Below are 26,440 nucleotides of genomic sequence, written 5' to 3' on the forward strand. Positions count from 1 at the left end.
CCCCGCCCCTCGGAGCCCCGGCCCCGCCCCTCGGAGCCCCGGCCCCGCCCCTCGGAGCCCCGGTCCCGCCCCTCGGAGCCCCGGCCCCGCCCCTCGGAGTCCCAGCCCCTCCCAGAGACCCGCGCGTGTGATGGGCGGAGGTTCCGCGGCCGGCTCTCGGCGCCGCCCTGTCTTGTCGGTTTCTGAGCTCTTGTTTTTTACCTGTCCTAGGATCTCTACCCTAAACACGCTCCCCACGCCCCCTTCATCCCCACTACTCAGGACTCATGCCCAAGCCTTCGCGTGGGCTGTGCTGTCTGCCCCTCTTCCCTATCCTTGCTAACTACCCAAAAACCTTCCCTTCACCCATTTGCACACCCCAAGAACAGGGAGCGACGCTGGGCTCCCATTCGTATAGTCAAAAAACCATTTACTGTGATTCTTGTATATAACAGGTACTGTTCTAGGCGCTGGGAATACAATAGTGAAGACTGAAAAACCTCCACCTTCCGGAAGCTTGTCTTCTAATGGGGGAGATGAACTCCAAACAAGTCAGTAAAACTTGTCAAATGCTAGAAGGCAATCAGTGCTTTGGAGAAAAGAACAGAAAATAAGGAGGAGAGGGACTGTTGGGGGTGATTAAAAAAAAAAAAAATATATATATATATATATATGGAGGTCAAGGAATATATCAAGTGACTTTTGAGCAAAGAACTAAAGAAGATGAGGAGTGAGACTTGCATCCATGTGGGAAAAGATTTCCACCAGGGGGTTTTGGTTGACACACAGATGGTATGGGGACTTACGAGACTTGGGAAGGCCTTCGGCTTTTACCCTGAATGAGATTGAGCCGTGTGAGGGCTCCGAGTAGGGGAGAGGTGTCCCTCTGGCTGCTGTGGGAAACAGACTGTGGGAGTAGAATGAGAGCGAGGAGACCAAGAGGGACCCGCTGCAGTGGTCCAGTTAGGAGACGAGGATGGACAAGATCAGGGTGGGGGCCAGAGGAGGTGAGCAGTGAGCAGATTCTGCTTATGTATTAAGAACGTTATGTTTGGTAATTTTATAATATTTATGTTCATCCCCTGTATGCATTCCACAAACAAAACAAAACAGAAGTGCTACTCTGAGAAGTTACTGATGACCTCTAGCAGAGTCCACTATCCTATAGGCTATAGCTCAGATAAATACTGAGTTGGTTTCATTCACTGCTATGTCTCTTGAGGCTTTGAGCAGGTCCAGGTGCAGAATGAGTGCTCAGTGACTGTGTGTTGAATGAATGAATCCATGCTGTTTCCAGTTTTCTGTGGAGGGTATGCCAGCCATGCAATGCCACCAATTCACACAGAATCATTCTTGAAATTTTGTTTAAATATTAAGATGAATATCCACTTAAACTTTTCAAAACAGGATGAAATTGCTGAGTCTATTTTGGATTTCCAGGAACAGTACAATAATTCATATGATTCCAATTCAGGACAATGTTGTCCATTTCTTATGGATTTTACTGTTTGCCTTCAAATTAAAATTTTTTTCTAAAAGACAGAAATACTTAGTACAGTGCAGATTTAAGGTAGCCAGTTCTATTTCCTAGGCTCCTGGCACCATATCCTGACTCTGGGGTATTTCACCTGCCAACTTGCTCTGCAGACCTAAAGTTGGCAATATCAGTGAGTAATTAATGGGTACCTACTGCATACCTGGTCTTGTGCATGCTGGTGACTGAAACAATCCCAGCCCCTGCCCTCCCTAGGCCTTGCCCTCTGGGATCTGCCATTCTGGTGGGGGAGATAGGTGTGTCTCCAGACACTGACAGCCCAGAGGTGTCGGAGTCACAGACCCAAAGGGTATCGGGAATGAAAGACAAAGAAAGATTGGGATCAGGGGGTCTGATGAGCTTGAGGCTTCAATGCTCTCAGATCCCCTGATCCCAATCTCTTTTTGTCTTTCATTCCCGATACCCTTTGGGTCCGCAACTCTGACATCTGGTGCCCAACATGGGACTTCTTTATATACCCCAAGCAATCATGAGAACCAGTAACTATCCTAGCTAACTATTCCCATTACCTCAACCTGTGTGACACAATGGATCAAAATCTACAATTATAAATCAAAGTAAAAAATTTCAATGTTCTATTATGTTGTTGAGAAAACATACCCATAAATCTTGTTGCCCAGGTTGTCCCGTTCTACCTGAATGTATACATCTCCTTGTTAGATTTATGACCTGCACATATAGCTATGGACACAGCATGACTCGGTGGTCAAGGAAGTATCTTGCTTCCATGGAAACAACATGCCTTTGTTTCCCACACAGAGGGGTCAGAGCAGGGATGGGGGAAGCACTAAGGGCTTCTTTAAACATTCCCTTTTCCTTCCTGCTCTAACCACACAACCTGGCTCACCCTTGAAGGCACACCTTTCCGCGCAAAACTTCCAATGGGGGACTGTTTTCTCCAACTTGGCCCTCATACCCACTGAGCCTGGAGATGACGTAAGATCCTCCTTGCTCCTCACTGTTACTCCCAAACCTTGCCTGCTTCCTAAACCCCTAACTTTGAAGGTAATACATCTCCTTGTTGCCCACTCAGCTCCTGAGTGACTCCTGCTCACTTCTCCATACTTTTAGCTCCAGGCTCATTTTTACTTGGTTACTCGTGCTGCTTCTGTCATAATTCTTGGTGTTTTCCTTAGGCAGGTAGATGATTCTTTGACCACCTTGACCTCTCGGTTCTGTGACCACCTCTCCTCCAGTGATCTTGTCCTTCCTCCAACCCCTGCCTCTTATGGTCACGCCAGACCTTGACGTTGGGCGCAGCTCCCGGGCCTGACCTCCCCAAGCTCTTTGCCTGATGAGGGAGACAAACCGGTCCCCAAGCAGTGACAGCCCAATCCATAATGGCAGCCCCTCCAAAATCTCACTTTTGCGCCTCCCACACTCTGCCCCTCACCTCCTGTCTCTCCAGCTCACTCCCTCTAAAGCTATTGCTCCAATGTCTTTTCACTATCCCTCACCACCCCGCCCATGACCTCACTTCCCTTCATGACCCAACCTGATTCCCAATCCTTCATTATCACCATTCCTCCATTCATGCTCTCAAAGGATGCACTTTCTTCTGACTTTGCCTTTTTCACCCAATTTAATCCAGTTGTCTACCTACTTTACACATGTACTTTGGCAGGTGAATTTGGATGGAGGAAAACACACAATAGCTCTGGTCTCACTATCAACTGATGACCACAAACCAAGTGAACCTTCAGTGCTGCCCAGGACCCTACCACCTTCACCTCATTCATTCATGCCCCCAGTTTCTTCTTTTGTCCTATTAGTAGTATTGCTAACATGTGTTGATTTTTAAAAGCTTTATTCAGGCATAATTTACATACCATAAGACCCACCCATTTCAAGTATATGGTCCAAAGAGTTTTAGTAAATTTATACAGTATGTAACCATCACCACAATCTATCAGTTTCAGAACTCTTCCTTCACTCCATTTCATATAAATGGGGTCATACAATACAGTCTTTCTCTTTTTTGCTTGGCATGTTCCCCATTGTTGCACATATAAGTAGTTTGTTTCTTTTTGTTGCTGAATATTCCATCATGTGGAAATATCACATTTTGCTTATCCATTCACCTGTTGATGGGCATTTAAGTTGTTTCCAGTGTTTGGTTATTATGAATAATGCTGCTATGAACATTCATGTACAAATATTTGTGTAAGCATATGCTTTTATTTCCCTCGGGAAGATGCCTAGGAATGGAATGACTGAATCATATAATAAGCATATATTTCATTTTTAAAGAAACTGATAATGCCGTTTTCCAAAGTGGCTGGACCTATTGTCTTGAAAGATTTCCCCCCCTTTCTCTTCTCATCAAAACTTACCATCTCCTTTCTTACTCTTAGTTGATGATCCTGCTTCCTACTTGACTGAGGTAATAGAAGAAATCAGAAAAGAACTTGAACATGCTCTCCTCCCCATGTCTACTAGCAGCCCGGCCCTGTTACCATCCACCCTGCCTTCCTGCTCTGACCAGGGCTAGACCAGCCCTGCTCCTAAGTCAACCCTTCATTTGTGCCCTGGCCCCCACCCTCGCCCCCACTCTCGCCTACTCAAGGACATTGCTCCAGCAAGCTTTCCCCTCTCAGCTCGTTCCCATCCGATAACAAATGTGCTCTTTTTTCTCCCATTTCAAACAGCAAAGACATGGGGATTAACTGGGAAGGGCATAAGGAATCTTTTTGGGGTGAAGGTAATATTCTGAAATTTGGCTGGGGTTTGTGTTATTTCTCAAACTAAGCAAATGATGTGCTTAAAATGTGTACATTTCACTATATACAAATTTACACCCTGTATTAGTCAGCCAAAGGGGTGCTGATGCAAAATACCAGTTATGAAGGGTATTTATTTGGAGTAGGAGCTTACATATACCAGGCCATAAGGCATAAGTTTCTTCCCTCACCAAAGTTTATTTTCACATGTTGGAGCAAGATGGCTGCCAACGGCTGCAAGGGTTCAGGCTTCCAGGGTTCCTCTCTTCCCGGGTCTTGCTTTTCTCTGGCCTCAGAGTTCCTCTCTAACCAAGGCTTCCTTCTTTCCGGGTTCAAGGTTCCTCACTTTCTGGGGCTTGCTTCTCTTTCTTCTGTGAGCTTACTTCCTGGGGCTCCAGCCTAAGACTTCAGCATCAAACTTCAACATCAAAACTCCAACATCCAAAACTTCCAACTCTCTCCTTTGCCTTGCCTACTGATGTGGCCCAGTCAAAGCCCTAATCATAATTTAATCACACCCAAGTACAGACCAGATTACAAACAAAATCCAATATCTATTTTTGGTATTATAATTCATAAGTATATCAAACTGCTACATACCCCTCAACCACAGAAAGAATTGTAAACAGAAACTGAACTCCAGTTAATGTGGTACATGCTAAAATGTTTAGGGGGAAGTATGCTGATGTCTACAACTTATTTTACAATGTGTGTTTAAAAAGATGGATTGAAGGAGGATGGAGGGATTGATAGATGATAGATGGGGGATAAAACCAGTAGAACAAAATGTTAATTACAGACTCTACATGGGGGGGGGGCGGGGGAGGGGGAGATTCACTATCCATTTCTTTAAACTTTTCCATACATTTGAACTGTTTATATTTTTAAAATGTTGACACACAACTTCTCTTGGCCCCACATTCTCCTACAGCCATCACTCCATCTTTCTGGTTTCCTTTACAACAGAAGTCCTTGAAAGAGTTTTCTATACTTGCTGTCTTCGCTTCTCGTATTTTCTATTGGACCCATTTCAGTCAGGTTTTCCCCTTCATCACACCTCTAAAATGTTTTTAAGATTTTTAAATATTGCTGAAGCCTATGATAAATTTTCCATCCTCATCCGACTTGATCATCAGTGGCATTTGACACTCCCTCCTACTTCATTCCTGTTTTCACTTGGCTTTCAGGACTTCTGTCTTCTCCTAGTTTCCTCACTGGCTACCCTCTCTGTTTCCTTACTGGTTCCCCTCGTCTCTCTGTTCTCTTAATTTTAGAGTACCCATTTTCGTTTGCTAGACTACTTAAAACAGATACCATGAAATGGGTTGGTTTTAAACAATGGAATTTATTAGTTTGCACTTAAGGCTGTGAAAATGTCCAGATCAAGGCATCATCAAGGTCATGCTTTCTTCCTGAAGACCCACTGCCAGGGATCCTTTTTCCTTTACCACATGGCAGGGTACATGGCAGTACCTGCTGGTCTCTCCCTTCTCTTCTGGGTTTCATTGCTTTCAGCTTCTTGCTTCTGTGACTATTGCTGGCGTTTTCTCTCTCTGTGTCTCTCTGTCTCTGTCTCTGTCTCTCCCATCCTGTTTATTTCAGGTTCTAAGGCTCCCTTTAATATTTCCTGAAAGGTGGATTCTTTTTTGCAAACTCTCTTAGTTTCTGTTTGTTTGTGAATATTTTATATTCACCTTCATATTTGAGGGACAGTTTTGCTGGATAAAGAATTCTTGGCTAGCAATTTTTCTCTTTCAGTATCCTAATTGTATCATACCACTGTCTTCTTGACTCCATGGTTTCTGAAGAGAAATCTGTGCCCAGTCTTCCTGGGAGTCCCTTATATGTGATGGTTTGCTTCTCCCTGGCTGCTCTGAGGATTTTCTCTTTATCTTTCACATTTGACATTCTGAATAGTATGTGTCTTGGAGCACGTCTATTCAGATTTATTCTGATTGGAGTACATTATGCTTCTTGGACATGTAAATTCATTTCTTTTGTGAGAGTTGGGAAATTTTCAGCTATCATTTCTTCATATTCTCTGTCTTCCCCTTTTCCATTCTCTTCTCCTTTTGGAACTCCCATGACATGTATATTGTTGTGTTTTGTGTTTCATTCAACTCTCTGACCCTCTGCTCAAATTTTTCCATTCCTTTCTCTCTTCAATTGCAGCTGTTCTCTCTTTGGTCTCACTTATTCTTTCTTCTATTATATTGAGTCTGCTGTTGTATGCCTCTAATGTGTTTTTGATCTCACTTATTGTGTCTTTCATTCCCATAAGCTCTGTTACTTTTCTATTCAGGATTTCAAATTCTTCTTTGCACTCACTCACTGTCTTCTTAAAGATTTATTTTTAAATTTACTCCCCCCCCCCATTGTTTTCTGCTTGCTGTCTGTTATCTGTGTCCATATGCTGTGTGTTCTTCTGTGTCTGCTTGCCTTCTTTTTAGGCAGCACTGGGAACCAACCCTGGACTGGGAGAGAGGTGCTCAATCTCTTGCGCCTCCTCAGCTCCCTAGTATGCTGCATCTCTTATTGTTCTCACCTGTCTCTTTTCATTGCAACATCTTGCTGTGCCAGCTCTCTGTGTGGACTAGCACTCCATGGGGGCCAGCACTCGGTGTGATCCACCTCTTTACTCAGTCCAGCTTGCCAAGTGGGCCAGCTTGCCTTCACAAGGAGGCCCTGGGAATCAAACCCTGGACCTCCTATATGGTAGACAGGAGCCCAGTCGCTTGAACCACGTTCACTTCCTTCACTGTCTCCTTGATGCCATTTATCTCTTTAGCCATATTGTTTTTCAACTCATTAATTTGATTTTGGAAATTTGTGTGTATCTCGCTGATTAGTTCTCTCAAATCCTGCATCTCTTCTGGGGCTCTGATATATTCCTTTTCTTGGGCCATGTCTTCCATTTTCTTAGTATGGCTCGTAGTTATTTGCTGAGTCAGTTGATCCACACCCCCACTGAAGGAACGTCCTATTTACGATGGATTCACACCCACAGGAAAGGATTAAGTATAAGAATATATTTTTCTGGGGAACGTACCTCCAAGCTACCTGTGGCAGTTTGATATTATTTATGAATTCCAAAAAGAAATATTGATTATCTTTGTAAACTAGTTTTTTCCTCTGGGAATGATATCCTTTGAGTGTATTGAATTCAAAGCTTTTAGGTTTACTTGACTATGTTAAGATTAGGGCTTTGATTCAACTGTGTCATTAGGGCATGCAGGGTTGTGTCCCCGCCCCCTTCGTGGGCTATATATACGGATGCTGACACTCATTCAAGGAGAACACAGGAGAAGATATACATAGAAACAGAGAGAGCTCCATAGACACTGATGAGGAGGGAACTTGATGCTGGAGCTCCCGAGAGAGATGAGCCATTCACCTGATAGTTTGCAGCTGAAGAGAACAGAGTAGCTGAGCCCTATGCCAGCTGACAGCTGGGATTGGAAGAAGCTGGGCCCATGGAGCCTTAAGAGGAAAGAAGGCTGAATCCTTACAGGTACACCTGCCATCTTGCTTCAACATGTGGCAACTGACTTTGGGTGAGGAAGTAACCTTGAGTTGGACTCTTGAGGGCTTTGTAACTATAAGCTTTTACCCCAAATAAATACCCTTTATAAAAGCCAACAGATTTCTGGTACTTTGTATCAGCACCCCCTTTGACTGACTAATATAATAACTAAAGCCAAATTCCGCATCTTCCCTTCAAATTTGTTCCCTGGGTTATACACCTCCAAGCTACCACATGTAACTAAAGTCAGATTCCTCATCTTGTCTTCATATTTGCTCCCTGCACAACCTTCCCTATCTCAGCAAATGGCAACACCATCTTTCCAGTGCTCGGGTCAAAACGTTGAAGTTACTGACACGCTTTTCTTTCATACCCCACATCCAATTCTGTCATCAATTCCTGCAAAAATAAACCCAGAATTCTGCCACTTTCTATCACCCTTTCACAACCCCAGCCTTGGCCTGTTGTCCATTGTCACGGCACCTGTGACTGGCCTCCCTGCTCCCTTCCTGCCCCACAGTTCATTCCCCACACATGCCCGGAAGGGCCCTGTTAACACCCAAGTCTGATCATGTCCCTCTTTGCTCCAGACCCTCCTGTGGTTCTTCAGGTGACTCAGAAAAACCAGAGTCCTTACGATGGCCTGTGAAGTTCTGCATCACCAGGCCCGTTGTCTCTCTCACCTCCTCTCCCACTACTTGCCTCCACTCCAGCCATACCTGCTTCAATTCGTGTCTTCCCTAGGGCCTTTGCGGTTGCTGTCTTATCTGCATGGAATGCTCTTTCCAAGGTCTTTGCTTCCTCTCCCCATTCAGAACTCAGTTCTGTGGTCATCTCTTTAGAGAGACTTTCCTGGCTACCCAGCCCAAGACCCCGCCAGCACATCACGGCACTGGTCACGATCTGCAATGATTCAGTGTGGAATATCAGCTCCTGGAAGACAGGGACCATTTCTGTCTTCTTCCCCACTATGTCTCCAGTGCCCAGAACAAGGCCTGGCACATAGAAGGTGCTCAAACACATTTACTGAAGAATGGAAGGAATGGCCACAGAACAGTCATAAGGACTGGTGTTGGAGACACATTTAAGTGAAAACCCATATTAGCACCAGTGTGCTGAATTCTTCAGAGGCTATTAAGATGGGATCCTGAAGACTCGGTGGACTTAAAACAAATGTATTGCAAAAGTCAAAAGTCCCCCATGTATTCATCAACAAACCATCAATATGCTGTCATCCTTGCTTTATCTCTTGCCCCAACATCAATTTTTTGTTGTAGTTACTGGAGTCCTCAAAGCAAATGTTATTATTTATGTTCTTTCACCCCTGTATACTCAAGAATGCATCTTTTTTAAAAAGGGGACAACCTTTTAGTTGATTGTCACAACCTAACCAAAAAAAAATTGTTTTTTAAGATTTATTTTATTTCTCCTCCCTCCCCCATTGTTTTGGGCTTGCTGTCTGCTCTCTGTGTGTTTTCTGTCTGCTTATCTTCTGTTTAGGTGGTTCCAGGAACTGATCCTGGCACCTTCTGGAATGGGGGAGAGGTGCTCAGTCTCTTGCACCATCCCAGATCCCTGGCCTGCTGTGTCTCTTATTGTCTCTCCTCTGTGTCTCTTTTTGTTGCATCATCTTGCTGGACCAGCTCTCCACATCAGCTGGCACTTCTGTGCGGACCAGCTCTCTTGTGCAGACCAGCCCTCCACGTGGGCCAGCACTCTGCTCAGGCCAGCTCACCATGTGGGCCAGTTTACCTTTCGCCAGGAACCCCAGGAATCGAACCCTGGATCTCCTATATTGCTTGAGCCACATCTGTTTCCCCACACCTAACAAAATCAACAATAATTTCTTTTTTTTTTAAGATTTATTTTATTTGTCCCCCCACCCCCTCGTTGTATGTGCTATTGTGTGCTCACCTTCTTTTTCGGCGGCGCTGGGAACCAAACCTGTGGGATAGAGGCGTTCAATCACTTGGACCCACCTCAGCTCCCTGCTTTGTAGTGTCTCTCATTGTCTTTCATCTTTTGTGTCTCCTTATTGCCTCATCTTGTTGTGTCAGCTTACTTTGCCTCCCCACCGCGCCAACTCACTGTCTTGCTCCTCTTCCCCAGGAGGCACAATGAACCAAACCTGGGACCTCCCATGTGGTAGGCAGGGACTCAATTGCTTGAGCCACATCCACTTCCCAGCAATAATTTCTTTATATAATCCAATAAACAGTTCATGTTTAGATTTCCTAAATTGTCTAAAAAACGTGATTTAAAAAAATTGCTGATTTGTTCATCTCAAGATCCAGTTAAGGTCCCCTCCTTATATTTGGTTGTTTTTTCTTTTTCACTTTCTTTCTCACTCACTTATATAGATATTTTGGTCAAGAATCTTCAGAAATTATAATTTAATTATTTTTAAATTCTTTTAGAAGTATGATATGCACAGAGAAAAGGGCATGAAATTGTACACAAAGAGAACAACCCATCTACTTACCACAAGTCAAGAAATAGAACATTACCCATTACTGGTACCCCCAAAGTCTCCCTTCTGTTAGGTCTTTTTTTAAAAAATTTCTTTCCCCTCCCCCTGCCCCCTTGTCTGATCTCTGTGTCCATTTGCTGTGTGTTCTTCTATGTCTGCTTGTATTCTTGTCAGCGGCACCGGGAATCTGTGTCTCTTTTTGTTGTATCATCTTGCTATGTCAGCTCTCCATGTGTGCAGTGCCACTCCTGGGCAGCCTGTGCTTTTTTTACGCAGGGCAGCTCTCCTTATGGGTGCACTTCTTGTGCGTGGGACTCCCCTACGTGGGGGACACCCTGGTGTGGCACGGCACTCCTTGCGTGCTTCAGCACTGCATGTGGGCCAGCTCACCACACAGGTCAGGAGGCCCTGGGTTTGAATCCTGAACCTTCCATGTGGTAGGTGGATGCTCTTATCAGTTGAGCCAAATCCCCTTCCCAGTTAGGTCTCTTTTATTTCAAAACTGTCCACCACTCCTTTTTTTTTTTTTTTAATGTCATGGAGCTATTGAAGAAACTGAATCATTTGTCCTATCATACGTCCTAATCTGTTTTCGGCTGATTGCCTCCTTGTTGTGTCATTTAGCCTGTTCCTTTTCCCCTGGTATTTCCTGTCGACCAGAACTCAGAACCAAAGGCTTGATTCCAGGCAAGTTCAATTTATTTTTTGGGAGTGGTGGTAGGGAACAGAGAAGCAAGACAATTTCATGGGTAGTGCCATGAACTTCCGATTTCAGCATGTGCAAAATGTCAAGTTGTTGCACTTCTCCTGACGTTAAGATTCACCTGTGGTTTCGAGTGGGGACAGCCTGATCCCTGCACTATAAAGTTCCTCCTCAACTGTGTACCTAATGATTTTAGCATCCATTGATGATCATTGTCTTGATCCAACATTTAATTAGGGGTTGCAAGATGGTGATTTTTAATTCTCTTGAGGAGAGAATCTCAGGATGCAGAGTATAGACACGCGCACACTGGCCTTGTCAGCATAGGGTATGGTGGGGGGAGCGTGGGAGTGGGGGTGGTCTCAGCGTGGACTTTCACACAGAGGTGGAGGAAGCAGTCAGGGCCTTTGTGTTCCAAAGAGGCTTCTAGGAGGCTTGGGATGCCAGCCCCAGAGCTCAGAGTCCCCACCAAGAAGCACTTAAAAGAGTGTGGGCTCTGGAGGCTCACACATTTATGTTAGATTCCCACTTCTTCCATTTATAAGCTGTGTGATCTCTGGCAAATGACTTCAGCTTTCTGAGCCAAAGTTTCCTATTCTGTAAAATGGGGTGAAAATTAATGTTTCCTCCTTCATAACTGTGGGAAGCAGCAAAGATTCCTGCCCCCTGGTGTACATGCCCTGTATACTCCTCTCCCCTGGAATGTAAGTTGGTCCTGTATGATGGATGTCACTCCCCAAACATGGCAAAGGACAGGGGTGTTGCAGATGTAATTCAGGTGCCTATCTTGGGTGGGCAGCCCCAGCTACAACCTTGATGGCAGACTTGTGAGACTGGGAGCGGAGGACACAGTTAATGTAGATTCATGTGCAGTTGTAAGAAATAATACCGAGAGATCTCTTGTACACTTTGTCCAGTTTCCCGCATTGGTAACATTTGTAAAACCGTAGTGCAAATTCATAACCAAGACTTTGGCACTGATACAAGAATGCAATTGCTGGGTCATGTGATAACTGAATGTTTAGTTTTATAAGAAACTGCCAAACTGTCTTCCAGAGTGGCGGTATCATTTTACATTCTTACCAGCAGTGTATGAGTGATCCAGTTTCTCTACATCCTTACCTGCATTTGGTGTTATCACTGCTTCTTTTTTATTTTAGCCATTTTGATAGGTACATAATGATTTCTCATTGTGATTTTAATTTACATTTTCTTAATGGCTAATGATGTTGAACATCTTCTCATGTGCTTATTTACCATCTGTATACACTCCTCAATAGAATGTCTCTTTGTGTCTTTTTCTCATTTTCTAATTGCATTGTTTGCTTTTTTACTTTTTGAGACTTCTTTATGTATTCCAATTACTAGTCGTTTATCAGATACATGGCTTGCCAACCTGTAGCTTTTCTTTTCATCATCTTCACATGGACTTTCACAGAGCAAAAGTTTTCATTGTGATGTAGTCCAATTTATCAAATTGGCTTTTTTAAGGATTATGCCTTCAGGTCAAGTCTAAGAACTCTGTGCTTAGACTTCGATCCTGGAGAGTGTTTCCTTTTTTTTTTTTCCCTGAAAGTTTTATAGTTATTTACCTTTAAGTTTAAGATCAATTTTGAGTTAATTTTTATATGAGGTGTGAGGTTTAGATTCCAGTTCATGTTTTCGCCTATGGATGTCCAATTGCTCCAGCACCATTTGTTGAAAAGCCTATCCTTCCTCCGTTGATTTGCTTTAGAAACTTTGTCAAAAATCAGTTGAGGGTAGTTCCGTGGGTCTTTCCTGGAGTCTTTATTCTGTTCCATTGAGCTATATGTTTTTCCCTCACCAATACCACAATGTCTTGATTACTACAGTTATATAGTAAGCCTTATTTTCAGGTTCAGTGATTCTTCCTACTTTATTTTATTTTTTTGTCAGAATTATTTTAGCTAATCTTTTTATTTATTTATTTATTTATTTTTTAATTTTTTATTTTATTTATTTAATTCCCCTCCCCTCCCCCGGTTGTCTGTTTTCTGTGTCTTTTTGCTGTGTCTTGTTTCTTTGTCCGCTCCTGTTGTCGTCAGCGGCACGGGAAGTGTGGGCGGCGCCATTCCTCGGCAGGCTGCTCCCTCCTTCGCGCTGGGCGGCTCTCCTTATGGGTGCACTCCTTGCGCGTGGGGCTCCCCTACGCGGGGGACACCCCTGTGTGGCACGGCACTCCTTGCACGCATCAGCACTGCGCATGGGCCAGCTCCACACGGGTCAAGGAGGCCCGGGGCTTGAACCGCGGGCCTCCCATGTGGTAGACGGACGCCCTAACCACTGGGCCAAAGTCCGTTTCCCTATTTTAGCTAATCTTGAGCCTGTGCCTTTTTATATAACTTTTACAATAAGCTCATTTATAGCTACAAAACCTTGCAGGGTATTTTAGTCCATCAAAGGGGTATTGATGCAAAGAACCAGAAACCTGTTGGCTTTTTAAAAGGGTGTTTATTTGGGGTAAAAGCTTACAGTCCCAAGGCCAAGGAAAGTACAACTTAAGATACCACAAGAGGTACTTTCTCACCAAAATCAGCTGCCACGTGTTGAAGCAAGATGGCGGGCAATCTCTGCCGGGTTTCAGCCTTCCCGGCAGGGCTTCCGCTTCCTCTTGAGGCTCTGTGGGTCCAGCTTTTTCCTGATCTCAGCTGTCTCTCAGGACTTGTCTCTCAGGGCTTCTTAATCAGTAGTGGCTGTCTTCCCAAGGTCAGCTGTAAGGTATTAGGCAAAGGGTCCATCTCTCCCTGGGGCTTTAACTGTTTTAGACTTTTCTTTTCTGTCACATGGTAGGATAAAAAATGACAAAGTTCTCTCTGTGTGTCTTCTTGAGTGAGTGTTCATTTATATCAGACCCAGCAAAGGGCAGGGACTCAACCTGAGTCACACCTTCTGACGTAGTCAAATCTAAAAACCCTAATCTTAACAGGTAATTGGATCAAAGACATCTCAGCTGAGTTTAATACCATCAAAGGGTATCACACCCAGAGGAACAGATTAGTTTACAAACATAATCTTCCTCTTTTTGGGATACATAAAATAATCTCAAATTGCCAAAGAGGAATTTTGACAGGATAGGAGAGAATTGACAACCTTACTATTTGAGTCTTTTAGTTCATGAACATGGTATGTCTCTGCACTTATTTAGGCCATCTTTGATTTCTTTCATCCACATTTTGTAATTTTCAGCATACGGAGTATAGCAGTTTGACATGGTTATGAATTCCAAAAATAGATATTGGATTGTGTTTGTAATCTGGTCTGTACCTAGGTGTGATTAAGATATGATTAGGGCTTTTTTTTTTCAAGATTTATTTTTTATTTATTTCTCTCCCACCCTCCCCCATTGTCTGCTCTCTTGTGTCCATTTGCTAAGTGTTCTTCTGTTTCTGCTTGCATTCTCAGTGACACTGGGAATCTGTGTCTCTTTTTTGTTGTGTCATCTTGCTGATCAGCTCTCCTTGTGTGTGGCACCACTCCTGGTTGGGCTGCACTTTTTGCATGGGGTAGGTCTCACTGCTGGGAGCATGCCTTGCACATGGGGCATCCCTTTGGGGGTCTTCCTTGCATGAAATGGCACTCATTGCATGAGGCAGCACTGTGCGTAGGTCAGCTCACCACACAGGCCAGGAGGCCCTGGGTTTGAACCCTGGACCTCCTATATAGTAGGTGGATGCTCTATCAGTTGAGCCACATCTGCTCCCCGATTAGGACTTTGATTGGGCCATGTCATTAGGGGTTGAATCCCCACCCCTTGGTGAGTGGGGACTCACAGATAAAAGGCATGGCAAAGGACAGAGTTAAGGGCTTTTAATGTTGGAGTTTTGATGTTGGAGTTTGATGCTGAAGCTGGAGCCCCAGGGAGAGAGACAGAGCCATTCGCCTGATAGTCTATAGCTGACATTGGAGAGAGGTAAGGTCTAGAGAGCCTCATAGTCTACAGCTATGTGGAGAAAAGAGAGGAGCTAAGCCCAAAGGAACCCAGGAAGCCTAACCTTCACAGATGTCAGCAGCCATCTTGCTCCAACATGTGAAAATAGACTTTGGTGAGGGAAGTAACTTATGCTTATGGCCTGGTATCTGTAAGCTCCTACCCCAAATAAATGCCCTTTATAGAAACCTACCAATTTCTGGTATTTTGTATCAGCACCCCTTTTGCTGACTAATACACAGATCATGTACATATTTTGTTAAGCATTTCACTTTTTTTTCAAACTATTGTAAATATTTACTTTTATTTCAGCTTCTGCATGTTCATCGTCAATATATAGAAAAGTGACTGAGTTTTTGTATGTTTATCTTGTAGCCTATGATGAATTGACTTCGTGAATTCACTTAATGGTTCTAGGAGTTTTAAAAAAATATTCCTTGGTATTTTTTTTTTTTTTTTACATAGACAATCATGTCATCTGCTAATAGGGACAGTTTTAGTCCTTCCCTTCCAATCTTTTTGCCATTTATTACTTTTTCTGGCCTTATTCCAGTGTCTAGGATTTTTAGCATGATGTTGAATGAGAGTTCTAAGAGTAGAAATCCTTTCCTTGTTCCCATCTTAGGGACAAGGATTCAGTCTTTCACCACTGAGTATGATGTCAGCCATAGGGTTTATTTAGATGCTCTTTATTTAGTTGGAGTAGGTCTCCTGTATTCCCAACTTGCTGAGAGGTGTTTTTTTTTAATCATGAAAGGGGTGTTAGACTCTGCCAAACGCTTTATTTATTTATTTATTTATTTATACCCTCCTTGTGGCTTGCTTGCTGTCTGCACTCTCTGTGTCCATTCGCTGCGTGTTCTTCTGTGTCTGCTTGACTCCCTTTGTTTCATCATCTTGCTGCACCAGCTCTCCATGGGAGCGGGCTGTCAGCTCTCCAGGGGCACAGGCCAGCTTGTCTTCACAAGGAGACCCTGGGACGTGAACCCAGGGCCTCCCATATGATAGATGGGAGCCCAATAGATTGAGTCACAGCTACTTCCTGCCAAATGCTTTTTTTCTTGCATCACTGATATGATCATATGATTTTTCTTTAGCTTGTTGATATGGTGATTACATTGATTGACTTTCAAATGTTGAACTAGCCTTGTGTACCTGGAAAAAAACCATTTGATTATGGTCTATAGTTCTTTTTATACTTTGTTAGATTTGATTTGTTAATGTTTTGTTGAGGATTTTGGCATCTAAGTTCATGAGAGATAATGATCTGTAGTTTTCTTTTCTTTGTACTTTCTTATCTGGTTTTGGTATCAGGATAATACTGGCCATATAAAATGAGTTGGTAAGTGTTCTTTCATCTTCTACCTTCTGAAAGAAATTGTGTAAAATTGGTGTTCATTCTTCCTTAAATGTTTGGTGTAATACACCAGTGAAAGAAACCATCTGGGCCTGAAACTTTTTGGTTGGGAGCTTTTAAATTTCTTTAAGGGTTATAGGACTCTTCAGATTACTGTTAATCTTGGTTGACTTTTGGTAGTTTGCTCTTTTTGAGGAATCAGCCTATTTTTTCTAAATTGCCAAATTTATCAATATAAATTGTTCATAGTATTCCCTTCTCTGGGTGTTCAGGATACTCATTCATAGTGGGTTGCCATTGCTATTACTAGGCCTCTTAAATGGAGCAGTAAATATATAATATATATGTGTATTTTAGAAAGAGACTCATGTGTTCATAGTATTATTAGTTCTAACTTTAGATTATGTGGTCTTAGCATTTTTTAGTGTTTACTTATATATGCTTTCTTTTATGCTGAAAATCTTAATGCTTTAATGTCATTAACGTAACTGACAATATACCTAACTATGGTTTCAAAATTACAATATTACTTATGGACTAAAATCAGACTACTGAATGTTGTTTAAGAATTATTAGTTGCTTCTCTTCATCTTTAGAGTGTAATAAAAATACTGTAATTTACAATCATTTGAAACAATTATATTCTCATTTTAGATATGCCACCAACTTGATATACAATTCAGTTTATTATTTTGGTTTGCTGTTAATTTTTAGGTTTTTAATCTTAAATTTCTTTTATTATGTGAAACATGTGCATAGTTTCCAAGCCAAAGCTATTATAACAAGTCATATTCACAGAAGTCTTCCTTCCATCCTGTCTCCCTCCTTCCCTTCATAGGTAATCATTAAAAAAATTTTTTTTGTTTACCCAACATTTTAATAGCTAAGCAAATGTAAATATGCAAAGTAGTAAGGTTCTAAAAGACTAAAATATGCTTATATAGGCTATATCTAAAGCAATACAACGTATAAAAATTTGAGTTTGGTGCCAGTGGGCTTTGGGCGAATGGCCCAAGCCTGCTGTGAAAATGTAGACCACGTGGGAGCCATACGAGGCCAGTACACAGTGACCATCTTTGACCCTTTCGGATAACACATTCCCACCAATAATGTAGGACAGCATTCCTTTACTCACAAATTTGTCAATAAATTATGTTGTCAGTTTTTTGTGTTTTTGCCAACCTGATAGTAGTAGTATCTGAGTAGTAGTATCTTGGGGTAGTTTAATTTGCATTTCTCTTAAGATGGGCAGGACTGGGCATTCCTTATATTTAAGGGTCATTTTTATTTCTTTTCCTATGAGATATTCAGCTCTTTTATCTATTTTTCTATGGGACTGTTATTTTTTCTTCTTAATTTTTAAGGACCTCTTTTTTCTTTAAAAGAAATTGGGCCTAGGTGAGATTCAACAGCAAGATTCAGTGGAGAGCATAGGCTTTGGTGCCAGACACACCTCTATTCAAATCTTGGCTCTATCATTTACAAACCTTTTGCACTTGAACATGTTATTCAGCTTATTTCTTTATGTCTATACCCATTTCGTTGGGTTGTTGTGAAGTTCAGAAATAATGTACCTGAAGAACCTGATATATGCATTCAACATAATTAAATTTCTTCTGCCAATTGCCTGTTATATCTCAATCCATTTTCTTCTAATTGAGTTTCTTTTCTTTTTCTTATTGATTTGAGGATGCTCTAAGTATATTGTGGATATTAATATTTTATTAGGTATGTTACATATCTTTCATCCACATTTGTTGATCATCCATTCATTCAACAAATGTTTACTGTGCAAGGATTTGGGAATATAGTGATAAATGAGGCAGATATAGTTTATTCCCTTGAAGTAATTTTTAATTAGACAGAAATTCAAATAAAGTAAATTGTAAAATATAATAAGTGCTAGGAAGAAGGGAAGCAAGAGACTTGGAAAGAGGATAATAGAATGGGATTCACTTTAGGTGGGATGCTCATGAAGGCCTATCTAAGAATGTGACATTTAAGTTGACATTTCAAAGATGGATGAGAAGAAGCCAGTAATGTAAGTGGAGGGAAAGGCATATTGCAAAGGACTGAAGTGGAAACATTTGGCATGTTCAATAAATGGAAAGATCAGGTTTCCAAATCGTAATTGGCAAGGAGGACAGTGATAGGAGATGATTTGAGAGAGGCTGGCAGGGCTTTTAAGGCAGGACAAGGTGAAGGAATTTAATTTTAATTATAAGGGAAATTTGTAACCAATGATCTAATTTATACTTTTTAGAAGATTCTTCTAGTGGCTGTAAGAATAAATTACAGGAGGGAAAGAGCAGGTGGGCTGTTGCGTTGTCGATATTCGTGATGATGACAGCTTGTACCAGGTGGTGATAGCAGTCATAGGAAAAAAGGCAGATATTGGGTATATTTTGATACAGGTCAACATGATTTGTGGATGAACTGAATGGAGTGGAAGAGGGAGGGAGGAATCAAGAACGAGCCCCCATTTTCTACCTGTTGGACTTAATGGGTATTGACAGTGCTATTTACTGATGTGAGGAAGATGGGGGGGCAGGTTTGGAAGGGAAACAAGACTTTGGACTTGTTGATTTTGAGATGCCTGGGAAACATATAAGTAAAAAATCAAGTATGCAAATGAGTATAGAATTCTGGAATCCAAGGAGAAGTCTTAACCAGAGAGAAATCTGGGGAGTCATCCGCCTAAGTAATTACAAATGTGAAAATTGTTTATGGTGTCTGTGGCCATACACAAGTTTCTAATTTTTAAGTTGTCACAATTTAGGCATCAGTAAGGCAATGCTTTCTCTCTGTAAACTATGGTTTTCTAAGACTGACCTCAGTGAACTTTGGGTCCTTGGCTTTTCTGACACATAGCAATGCACATGGCTTTCTCCTTTCAGATCCCAATGCACATGGGATCTGTTGACTATAAACTTCTACTCCTCCTGTTTGGCTTTCTTTCTGTGATCTTCTCTGTAAGGCCTCCATTAATAGGATTAAGACCAGTTGGCCACACCTTAACTAAAAATAACATCATCAAAAGGTCCTATTTATAATGGGTTCCCACCCACAGGAATGGATTAAGATTAAGAACATGTTTTTCTGGGTTACATAATTCAATCTACCACATTATTGATCTATTTTTCCATTTTCCACTCCTTCTCTCCATCCAATCATTCATCTTCCATTCATCATTCTTCTAATCATCCATTTCCCCCAACTCACCACCTTCACATTTCTCCACTCTTCTCTCCATCCATCTACCCAATCATCCATCTCTCCATCATCCATCCATCCATTCATCCATTCATCCATCCACCCTCTCACCCCCAATAGTCATCAAGTGCCAGATTCCCTAGGCACCTGATGTGTGCTATGCAGGGAGAGTCAGGGAGCCAGCTGAGAAGGCATGAGTCAGAAACACCAGAATGAAGTTTAGCTTAAGATATTTATTCAGTGTTCTCACACCTAGCCTCAGTGGCTCAGTAAAGGAGTGGAGCAGGGCTGCAATACACAATGCATCCTCTTCAAACACTGCAACCTCCAGTGGATCAGGTCTTCGTGTCCTCATTCCTGGTGGATTACTGATCAGCCGTGACTGCAAGAGACAGACGCTTAGCACCTCCTCTTGCAGACTGAGCACCCACCCTGACTTCCCCCGTCCCATGAGTACCCAGGTACCCCTGCCCCAAGAAGCCTTGTTTTTTTTTTTGTTTTTTTTTTTTTAAATTTTTTTATTTTTTATTGACTTTGTAATAATATTACATTAAAAATATATATGTGAGGTCCCATTCAACCCCACCCCCCCACCCCCCCTCTCCCCCCCCCCAACAACACTCGTTCCCATCATCATGACACATCCATTAGAAGCCTTGTTTTTAATACTACATCCCTCACCATGGGGAGAAGTCTTGTGCTCTCCAGTTCTCCATCACCACTCTCCCCTCGGAGTCAAGCCCATCGTTGGTCTGATCCCCATCAAAGTTTCCGCAGGCTCCACACAGCATCCCAGCATGGTCAGTGCTGACCATCACTGCCAGCTTCCCATTGGTCCCAAGCCACACTTGGACCCCTGCCTTCTGCTGGACTAGCATAGAACCATCAGGTGTCTGACTTACAGAAACAGATTCTAACACTTGAGCTGGGAGATCCACTTGGAGACCATTCACCTAGAGCAGGGCAGGGGGAAAGCACAGAGGTGAGACCAGAGCCACAGAAAAGCTGGGTGTTACTAGGAGGGATACCCCGAGAAAGATCAAGCAGCGAGATCAGAGAGGCAGGTGCTGAAAGAGATGAAGCCTTGAATGGAGGTACTATATGGACAGAGGGATCCATGAAAAGATAGTTGGGAGATCTGGATGGATGGATACAGGGATGGAGAGATGGACTGGCGGGTAGATAGGCATGCACACAACATTCCAAGGTCGGGGGAAAGCCTTTGCACCAGAAAGATAGACAATCAAACAAACAAAACTGCAGGGTCATCCTGCATGTCCTGTAAGTTACTTATTCCCTAACAAAAATAACTTTAACCGTTATTTTTACAATGCTGATGTCTAAAGTTAAGTAACGACCTTGGCAGGTATAATACTTGTGAGAAAATTACTATTTCTTTACATTGGCTAGGGACTCAGTAACCTTGGTAACCTTGTAAGTCTTTTCCTTTAAATAAATTTTGTTTTGTTCAGCTGATGAATTAAGCCTTCTAAAGTTAGATTCTCTAGTGAACCTTCTTCAAAAGAAAAGTGGTTTTTGCCCCAAATGCTTTTGTCTCTGAGTCTTCCTCTGACATGACTAGAGAGATAAGAAGACAGCTGAAAAGATGAATGGATGGGTGGATGAGTGGGTGGGTGGGTAGAAGGAAAGAAGATGGAAGGAGAGAGGGAAAGAGGATGGATAGAGGGAGTGAAGGGTAGAGGGAGTGAAGATAGGAGGAGAAGTGAATGGCAAGTCCTACCAGGCCGCAAGCTCCTCAAGCTTAAGAACTGGGTCTGACTCATCTGTTACCCAGCATGTGGCCTGGCACAGAAAAGGGCAGAATTCATTCAAAAACACAAATTTTCCCTGGGTACTCTCTAGGTGTCAGGCCCTGATTTGGGTACTGGGGGCAAAGTAGTGACCAAGACGGGAAGGATACCTGCCTGCCTGAAGCTTATACTCTAATGATGGAGAAGGGCAACAAACATTAACAAGTAAATAACTGACAACTTCAGATAGTGGTCAGCGCCTTGAAGGAAATAAAAGAGGGTGACAGGATCAAGACTGGGATGGAGAGAGCAAGCTTCTGTAGGTGGAGTCGTCAGGAAAGGCCCTTCTGTAGAAGCATTCCTGGAACTGAAACTTGAAGGACCAGAAGGAGCCAACTTTTGGAAAATGTGGGAGAAGAGCACTGCAGCAATGGGAACAGCAAATGCCAAGACCCTGAGGTAGGAGCGGGCTTGGTCTGCTGTACAAATAGCAAAAAGACCAATGTGGCTGGAGTGTAGCTAGCAGGCAGTGAGGTCAGTGGGGCCAGCAGGAATCAGATCATGTAAGGCCTTGTAAGCCATGAAAGGAGGTGGCCTAAGTTTGGAACACTGTTTTAGAAATCCTCCGTAGAGCTTTTTTTTTTTAGGTACTGGGGCCAGGGTTTGAACCCAGGACCTTGTATGTGGGAAGCCAGTGCTCAAACACTGAGCCACATCGGCTTTCCTTGAGTTGGTTTTTCCGTTTGTTTGTTGTTTGTTTTTATTTTTTTAGGAGTTATCAAGGACTGAACTGGGACCTCCCACATAGGAAGCAAGCACTCAACTGCTTGAGATACATCCGCTCCCCTCAGTAGAGTTTTAAGCAGAATGACCTGATCTGATTCACACTTTAAGAACATCTGTCTTTTGCATAGAGAACAGTTTCTTGGTAGAGGTCATCTTTGCCCTGTGAGGGAAGAGCCTGCCTGAAATGAAACTGATTTGGTGAACAGCAACTTGAAGAGATAGAGGGACAAATTCCTGACAGCACTGCCAGGGCGCCCAGATCCAGCCACTCCTGAGGCTTTATCCCAGGACTTTCTAGTTATGAGAGACAATATATTCCCTTTTGCTCAAGGCAATTTGAATTTGGTTTTCTGTCACGTACAACCAAAGGAGTCTAATACTAACAACAAAAGTTAAGTTACTTGAGTGTGTTTTTACTCCTTAGGAACTCAGCCAGTGCAGAGGAACTTAAGTGTGAAATATTGAGACAAATCCAACAGGCAGAGACCTGGATAGAAAGAGTAAGAGAGACAGGCAGCAGAGCAGGCAGGAGTACAGGGGACCCTGCAGTACAAAGAACAAAAGCCCAGGGGAGACCTGTGCCCAGGCTTACCCACACGCCCTTGCTCGGGCTCACAGTGACCAGCCCATTCCGGAAGAAGATATGAGCCTGGCTCACAGTTTCCGCCTTGCCATTGCAGGACCGGACATCAGCGACCACACGGTACCAGGGGCTGGTCTCCCGCCGTGTGGGACAGCGAGAAGAGAGCTCATAGATGCCAGGGGAACCGAAGGCCCTATGGGCCCCATCGAAGGTGGTGAGGTTGGCACCCGTGTAGAAGGAACAGAGACCATGGGGGACCCAGCATTCCCGGACCCCGGCTTGGACCCCGCATATCCGGACTGGCGGGCAGCCGGCTGCCTGGCACGTCAGGCCAGTGCCTGAGGAACAGGAGCAGCGCTCACTGCAGTCGGAAGTCAGCAGGGAGGAGTTCACCTGTGTGCAGAAAGGGGCGAGGTTACAGTCATGTGGTGCATGGCAGAAACGGCCTCAGCCCTTCGGCCCTCTCACATCCGTGCAGGAGATGGGGCCATGATCCTGCATTAACCAGATGCTCTTTAGAGGCAATCACATGTATCCTTATAAGAGGGAGGCAGAGGGGGATTTTACAGCAACATTGAAGAGGCGCCGGCCTCGTGATCACAGAGGCCACAAGTCAACGAATGCCGGCAGCCACCCTGGAAGGGGTGAGGCCTGGATTCTCCACTAGAGCTTCCGGAGGGAGCACGACCTGGCCGGCTCCTTTATCTTAGCCCAGGGATACTAATGAAGACTTCTGGTCTCCAGAACTGTGGAAAAATACATTTTTGCTCTTCTAAGCCATCAAATTTGTAGTCATCTGTTACGGTGGCCCCAGGAAACTGCATGGATGTTACCAGCATCGGGTCACACAGCTGGCAGATGGTGGCAGCCCCTCTGTTCCCAGGTTTGAGGTTGGCATCCAAGCCCTGCGTCTCTGAGGCCCCTCCACCCTCCCTGCCCACTTTGAGCCCTGCTCACCGGCAAGTATCGGCCGTGAAAAGTGCAGCCGCAGTCTCGGGTGGGGATGCAAACGCCCTGGGAGAGCAGGAAGCCGTCGTCACACTCGCAGCCCTCAAAGCAGCGGGTGGTGCAGCCCGTGAGGCCCGAGAGAGCCGCGCAGGAGCCCTGGCAGGAGCGCGTGCAGCTGGAGTAGTGGCTGTGGGCCGGGCACTGGAGCGCTGCAGCGGGAGGTGGCGGGACAGGGTCAGGCCAGCAGGCGGCCGTGCAGGGCCAGCGGGACCTGCTGCCCACCTGGCCCTGGGCGGGGCAGTGCTGGGGACACAGTGATGAAGACAGCCCCAAGCCTGCACTCACAGAGCTCCCATATGGTAGGACAGACTGACAGCCCAGAGGGATCGGGGGAGGCACAGGCGGAGGTTTGGGGCTGGGACGGGGCGGGGGGGAGAGACCAGAGTTTGTGGGGGTGCAGGGGAAGGTCCAGGGTGAGCCACTGCGCTCTGGCTGAGTGACTGGAGGGTGGCGTGGCTGTCCCAAGGTGGGGACCAGGGAGGAGGAACAGGTTTAGGGCGAAATGCTGACATCAGCTGAGAACACAGCAGGTGTAAGGGACCCTACAGACACCCAGGGCAAGGTGCCCCAGGGGGCCACTGGACCCGAGGCTGGCAGAGAGGAGAGAGGTCAGGGTTGGGCCAGCACTGAGAAGAGCTCAAAGGCCTGGGGAGACTGGAGGAGACCCGGCCTTGCCTTGGAGGTTCGCGGGGACCCGGCCTGTCTAGAGATGCCTGCGGGTACACCGTCCTGCCTTGGGGAGTTGAGGGGCCACAGCCTTGTCATCGGAAAGTCTGAGCAAACATGGTCCTGACCTGGGGTCTGACTGGACCGCAGACTTAGGCTTTGCTGTAAGAGCTCCTGACCTTTATTGTAAGAGCTCCAAACCTCCCTACCACATCTTTGCAGATAGAAACTAGGAGAGAGTCCAAAGGAAAAGCTGGTTTGGGGAGAGTGGGCCCCTGAAAGGATTCTGGGATGGGCCAGCCTGAGAAGCACGGGGGAAACCAGCAGAGCATGATGTGGGAGAAGCAGACCAGGGAGGGCTGCAGACAGAGGGAGCAGGGAAGGAAGATGCCCCCAAGTGGTCTGGGGTCCTCAGAGGGGCCCCGGGACACTCACGGCAGAAGCTGTCTGTCCTCCAGGGCTTCACGGCCATGCCGGCTGCCTGGCAGGCCGCTGTGTAGGCTGCCAGGCTGCGGCAGAGGAAGGTGGTGTCCCCCTTTTGGGTGCACATGTCGTACACGCATTGGCGGAAGTACTCGGAGGGGCTGAGCGCCTTGTGGCAGCCGGCGAAGGGGCCCCTGGGGTCCCGGAGCCGCCCACAGGCCTTGTTGCTCTCATACGGCGCTGTCACCTCTGCCGAGCACACGGGGCAGGGGTGGGGCCTACAGCCCTCGCCACAGCCCTGCGGGGAGCCAGGCACCCGCCACGCAGCTCCAAAGGCTTCCACGCTGGGGGCCGAGACGCCACTGGGCAGGACAAAGTCGTCGCTCCAGTTGCCATTGAAGTTCCCGCAGAGGCCACAAAGCCGGCCACGGAAGGGGCTAGGGATGGACATGAGGATGTGGCCATCGCCGTCAAAGAGGAGCCGCAGCCCCTTGGCCGTCTGCAGAACCATGTTCCGGCCCTCGGCGGTCACCCTCACGGGCCCCACGGCCACGGGCAGGTCCACGGCCTCGTCGTCCACGGTGACCTGGGTGGAAGGATCAGTGAGGTGGGTCAGGAACTCACAGGTCCACAGGTGGAGCTGTGTCCCCCTCAGGCCCTCTGGACAGGGCAGTGTCCCCTCAGAACTCTCAGGGTGGGGCCATGTCCCCTCTCGCCCTCTGAGGCAGAGCTCTGCCCACTCACCTGCAGCCTCGGAGCCAGGGTCACGACCTGGCCAGCCACCGTGACCAGCAGGCGCTGGGCGTCTCCTTCCGCATTCTTCTCGAGCACGATGGTAAAGTCCTCGTCCCCAGGCTGTGGGCGGCAGACTTGGGCCAAGATATAGGAGCAGGAGCCATGCAGGTCATACACACGCCCGTCAAGCGTGATGTAGTGGATGCCCCCGTTGGCCAGGCAGCGGCCACAGCCCGTCGCGTGGCAGGCCTGGACACCATCCTCTACCCGGCACTCTTCGTAGGGCCCGCAGGCCGCACCCGCCTGGCAGGTGACGTGGCCGCCGGGCCCGCACTCACAGCGCCGCTCACACTCAGGGCCCGGGTAGAAGGCCTCACCCAGCGGGTAGTAGAGGCCATTGTGGAGGCAGCCGCACTGGCCTACAGGCACGCAGGTGTCGCCGCTGAGCACGAACCCAGCGTCGCAGACGCAGCCCTCGCGGCAGGTTGGCTCACAGCCCTCAGGCGCTGAGAGGCTTGGGCAGCTCACCGGGCAGGAGTTACCACAGAGCTCGTAGTGGCTGTGGGCTGCGCACTGGAAGGCTGTGGGGAGGAGGCGGCGATGAGCCTGGCAGGTATGGGGGGAGGGGGGTTGGGGGCAAGGAGAGGCTGTGTGGGTGAGCCTGACTGGGTGAATCTGTCTTTGACTAACCCCATCTGACAGAGCCTATTTCCTGACTGAATCTGCTAGATCAAGTACATCTGACTGTGGGATTCAGTGTGCGGCCCCAGGGCAGGGTGGGGTGGCGTGGTATCTGCCCAGGTTCTGTGTTGACCTGACTGAGAATCTCCACAGATGGAGTGACCCTGACGAGGTGAGTTTGGCTGCGTATTTCTGCCAGGGTACCTCAGGACGTGAATCTCCCTGGGGTTTCTGACCAGCTGGATCCTGGGGTGTGAAGATGCGGAGTGCATCCAGTTGTGGGGGCCTGACCCGGGGCATCCGGTCGTGTCTCTCGGATACAGCCTGTCTCAGGGTGT

The 26,440-nt window shown here is 45.7% G+C and overlaps 1 protein-coding gene across 1 annotated transcript in view; it reads right to left on the reverse strand.

Moving 5' to 3' along the window:
• Positions 1–19,682: 19,682 nt before the first annotated feature.
• The window catches only part of FCGBP (Fc gamma binding protein), a 36,810-nt gene continuing 30,052 nt past the window's right edge, over positions 19,683–26,440 (reverse strand). The window contains exons 14-19 of the mRNA XM_004474022.3: positions 25,431–26,002; positions 24,699–25,272; positions 23,547–23,746; positions 22,599–22,982; positions 20,151–20,422; positions 19,683–19,851 (exon numbers count right to left, since the gene is read on the reverse strand). Of these exons, the coding sequence (XP_004474079.2) occupies positions 19,842–19,851; positions 20,151–20,422; positions 22,599–22,982; positions 23,547–23,746; positions 24,699–25,272; positions 25,431–26,002 (2,012 nt within the window). The 3' untranslated portion in view covers positions 19,683–19,841. The remainder of the gene's footprint in view (positions 19,852–20,150; positions 20,423–22,598; positions 22,983–23,546; positions 23,747–24,698; positions 25,273–25,430; positions 26,003–26,440) is intronic.

The sequence above is a fragment of the Dasypus novemcinctus genome, chromosome 18 (assembly GCF_030445035.2).
Source record: "Dasypus novemcinctus isolate mDasNov1 chromosome 18, mDasNov1.1.hap2, whole genome shotgun sequence".
Lineage (NCBI taxonomy): Eukaryota > Metazoa > Chordata > Mammalia > Cingulata > Dasypodidae > Dasypus > Dasypus novemcinctus.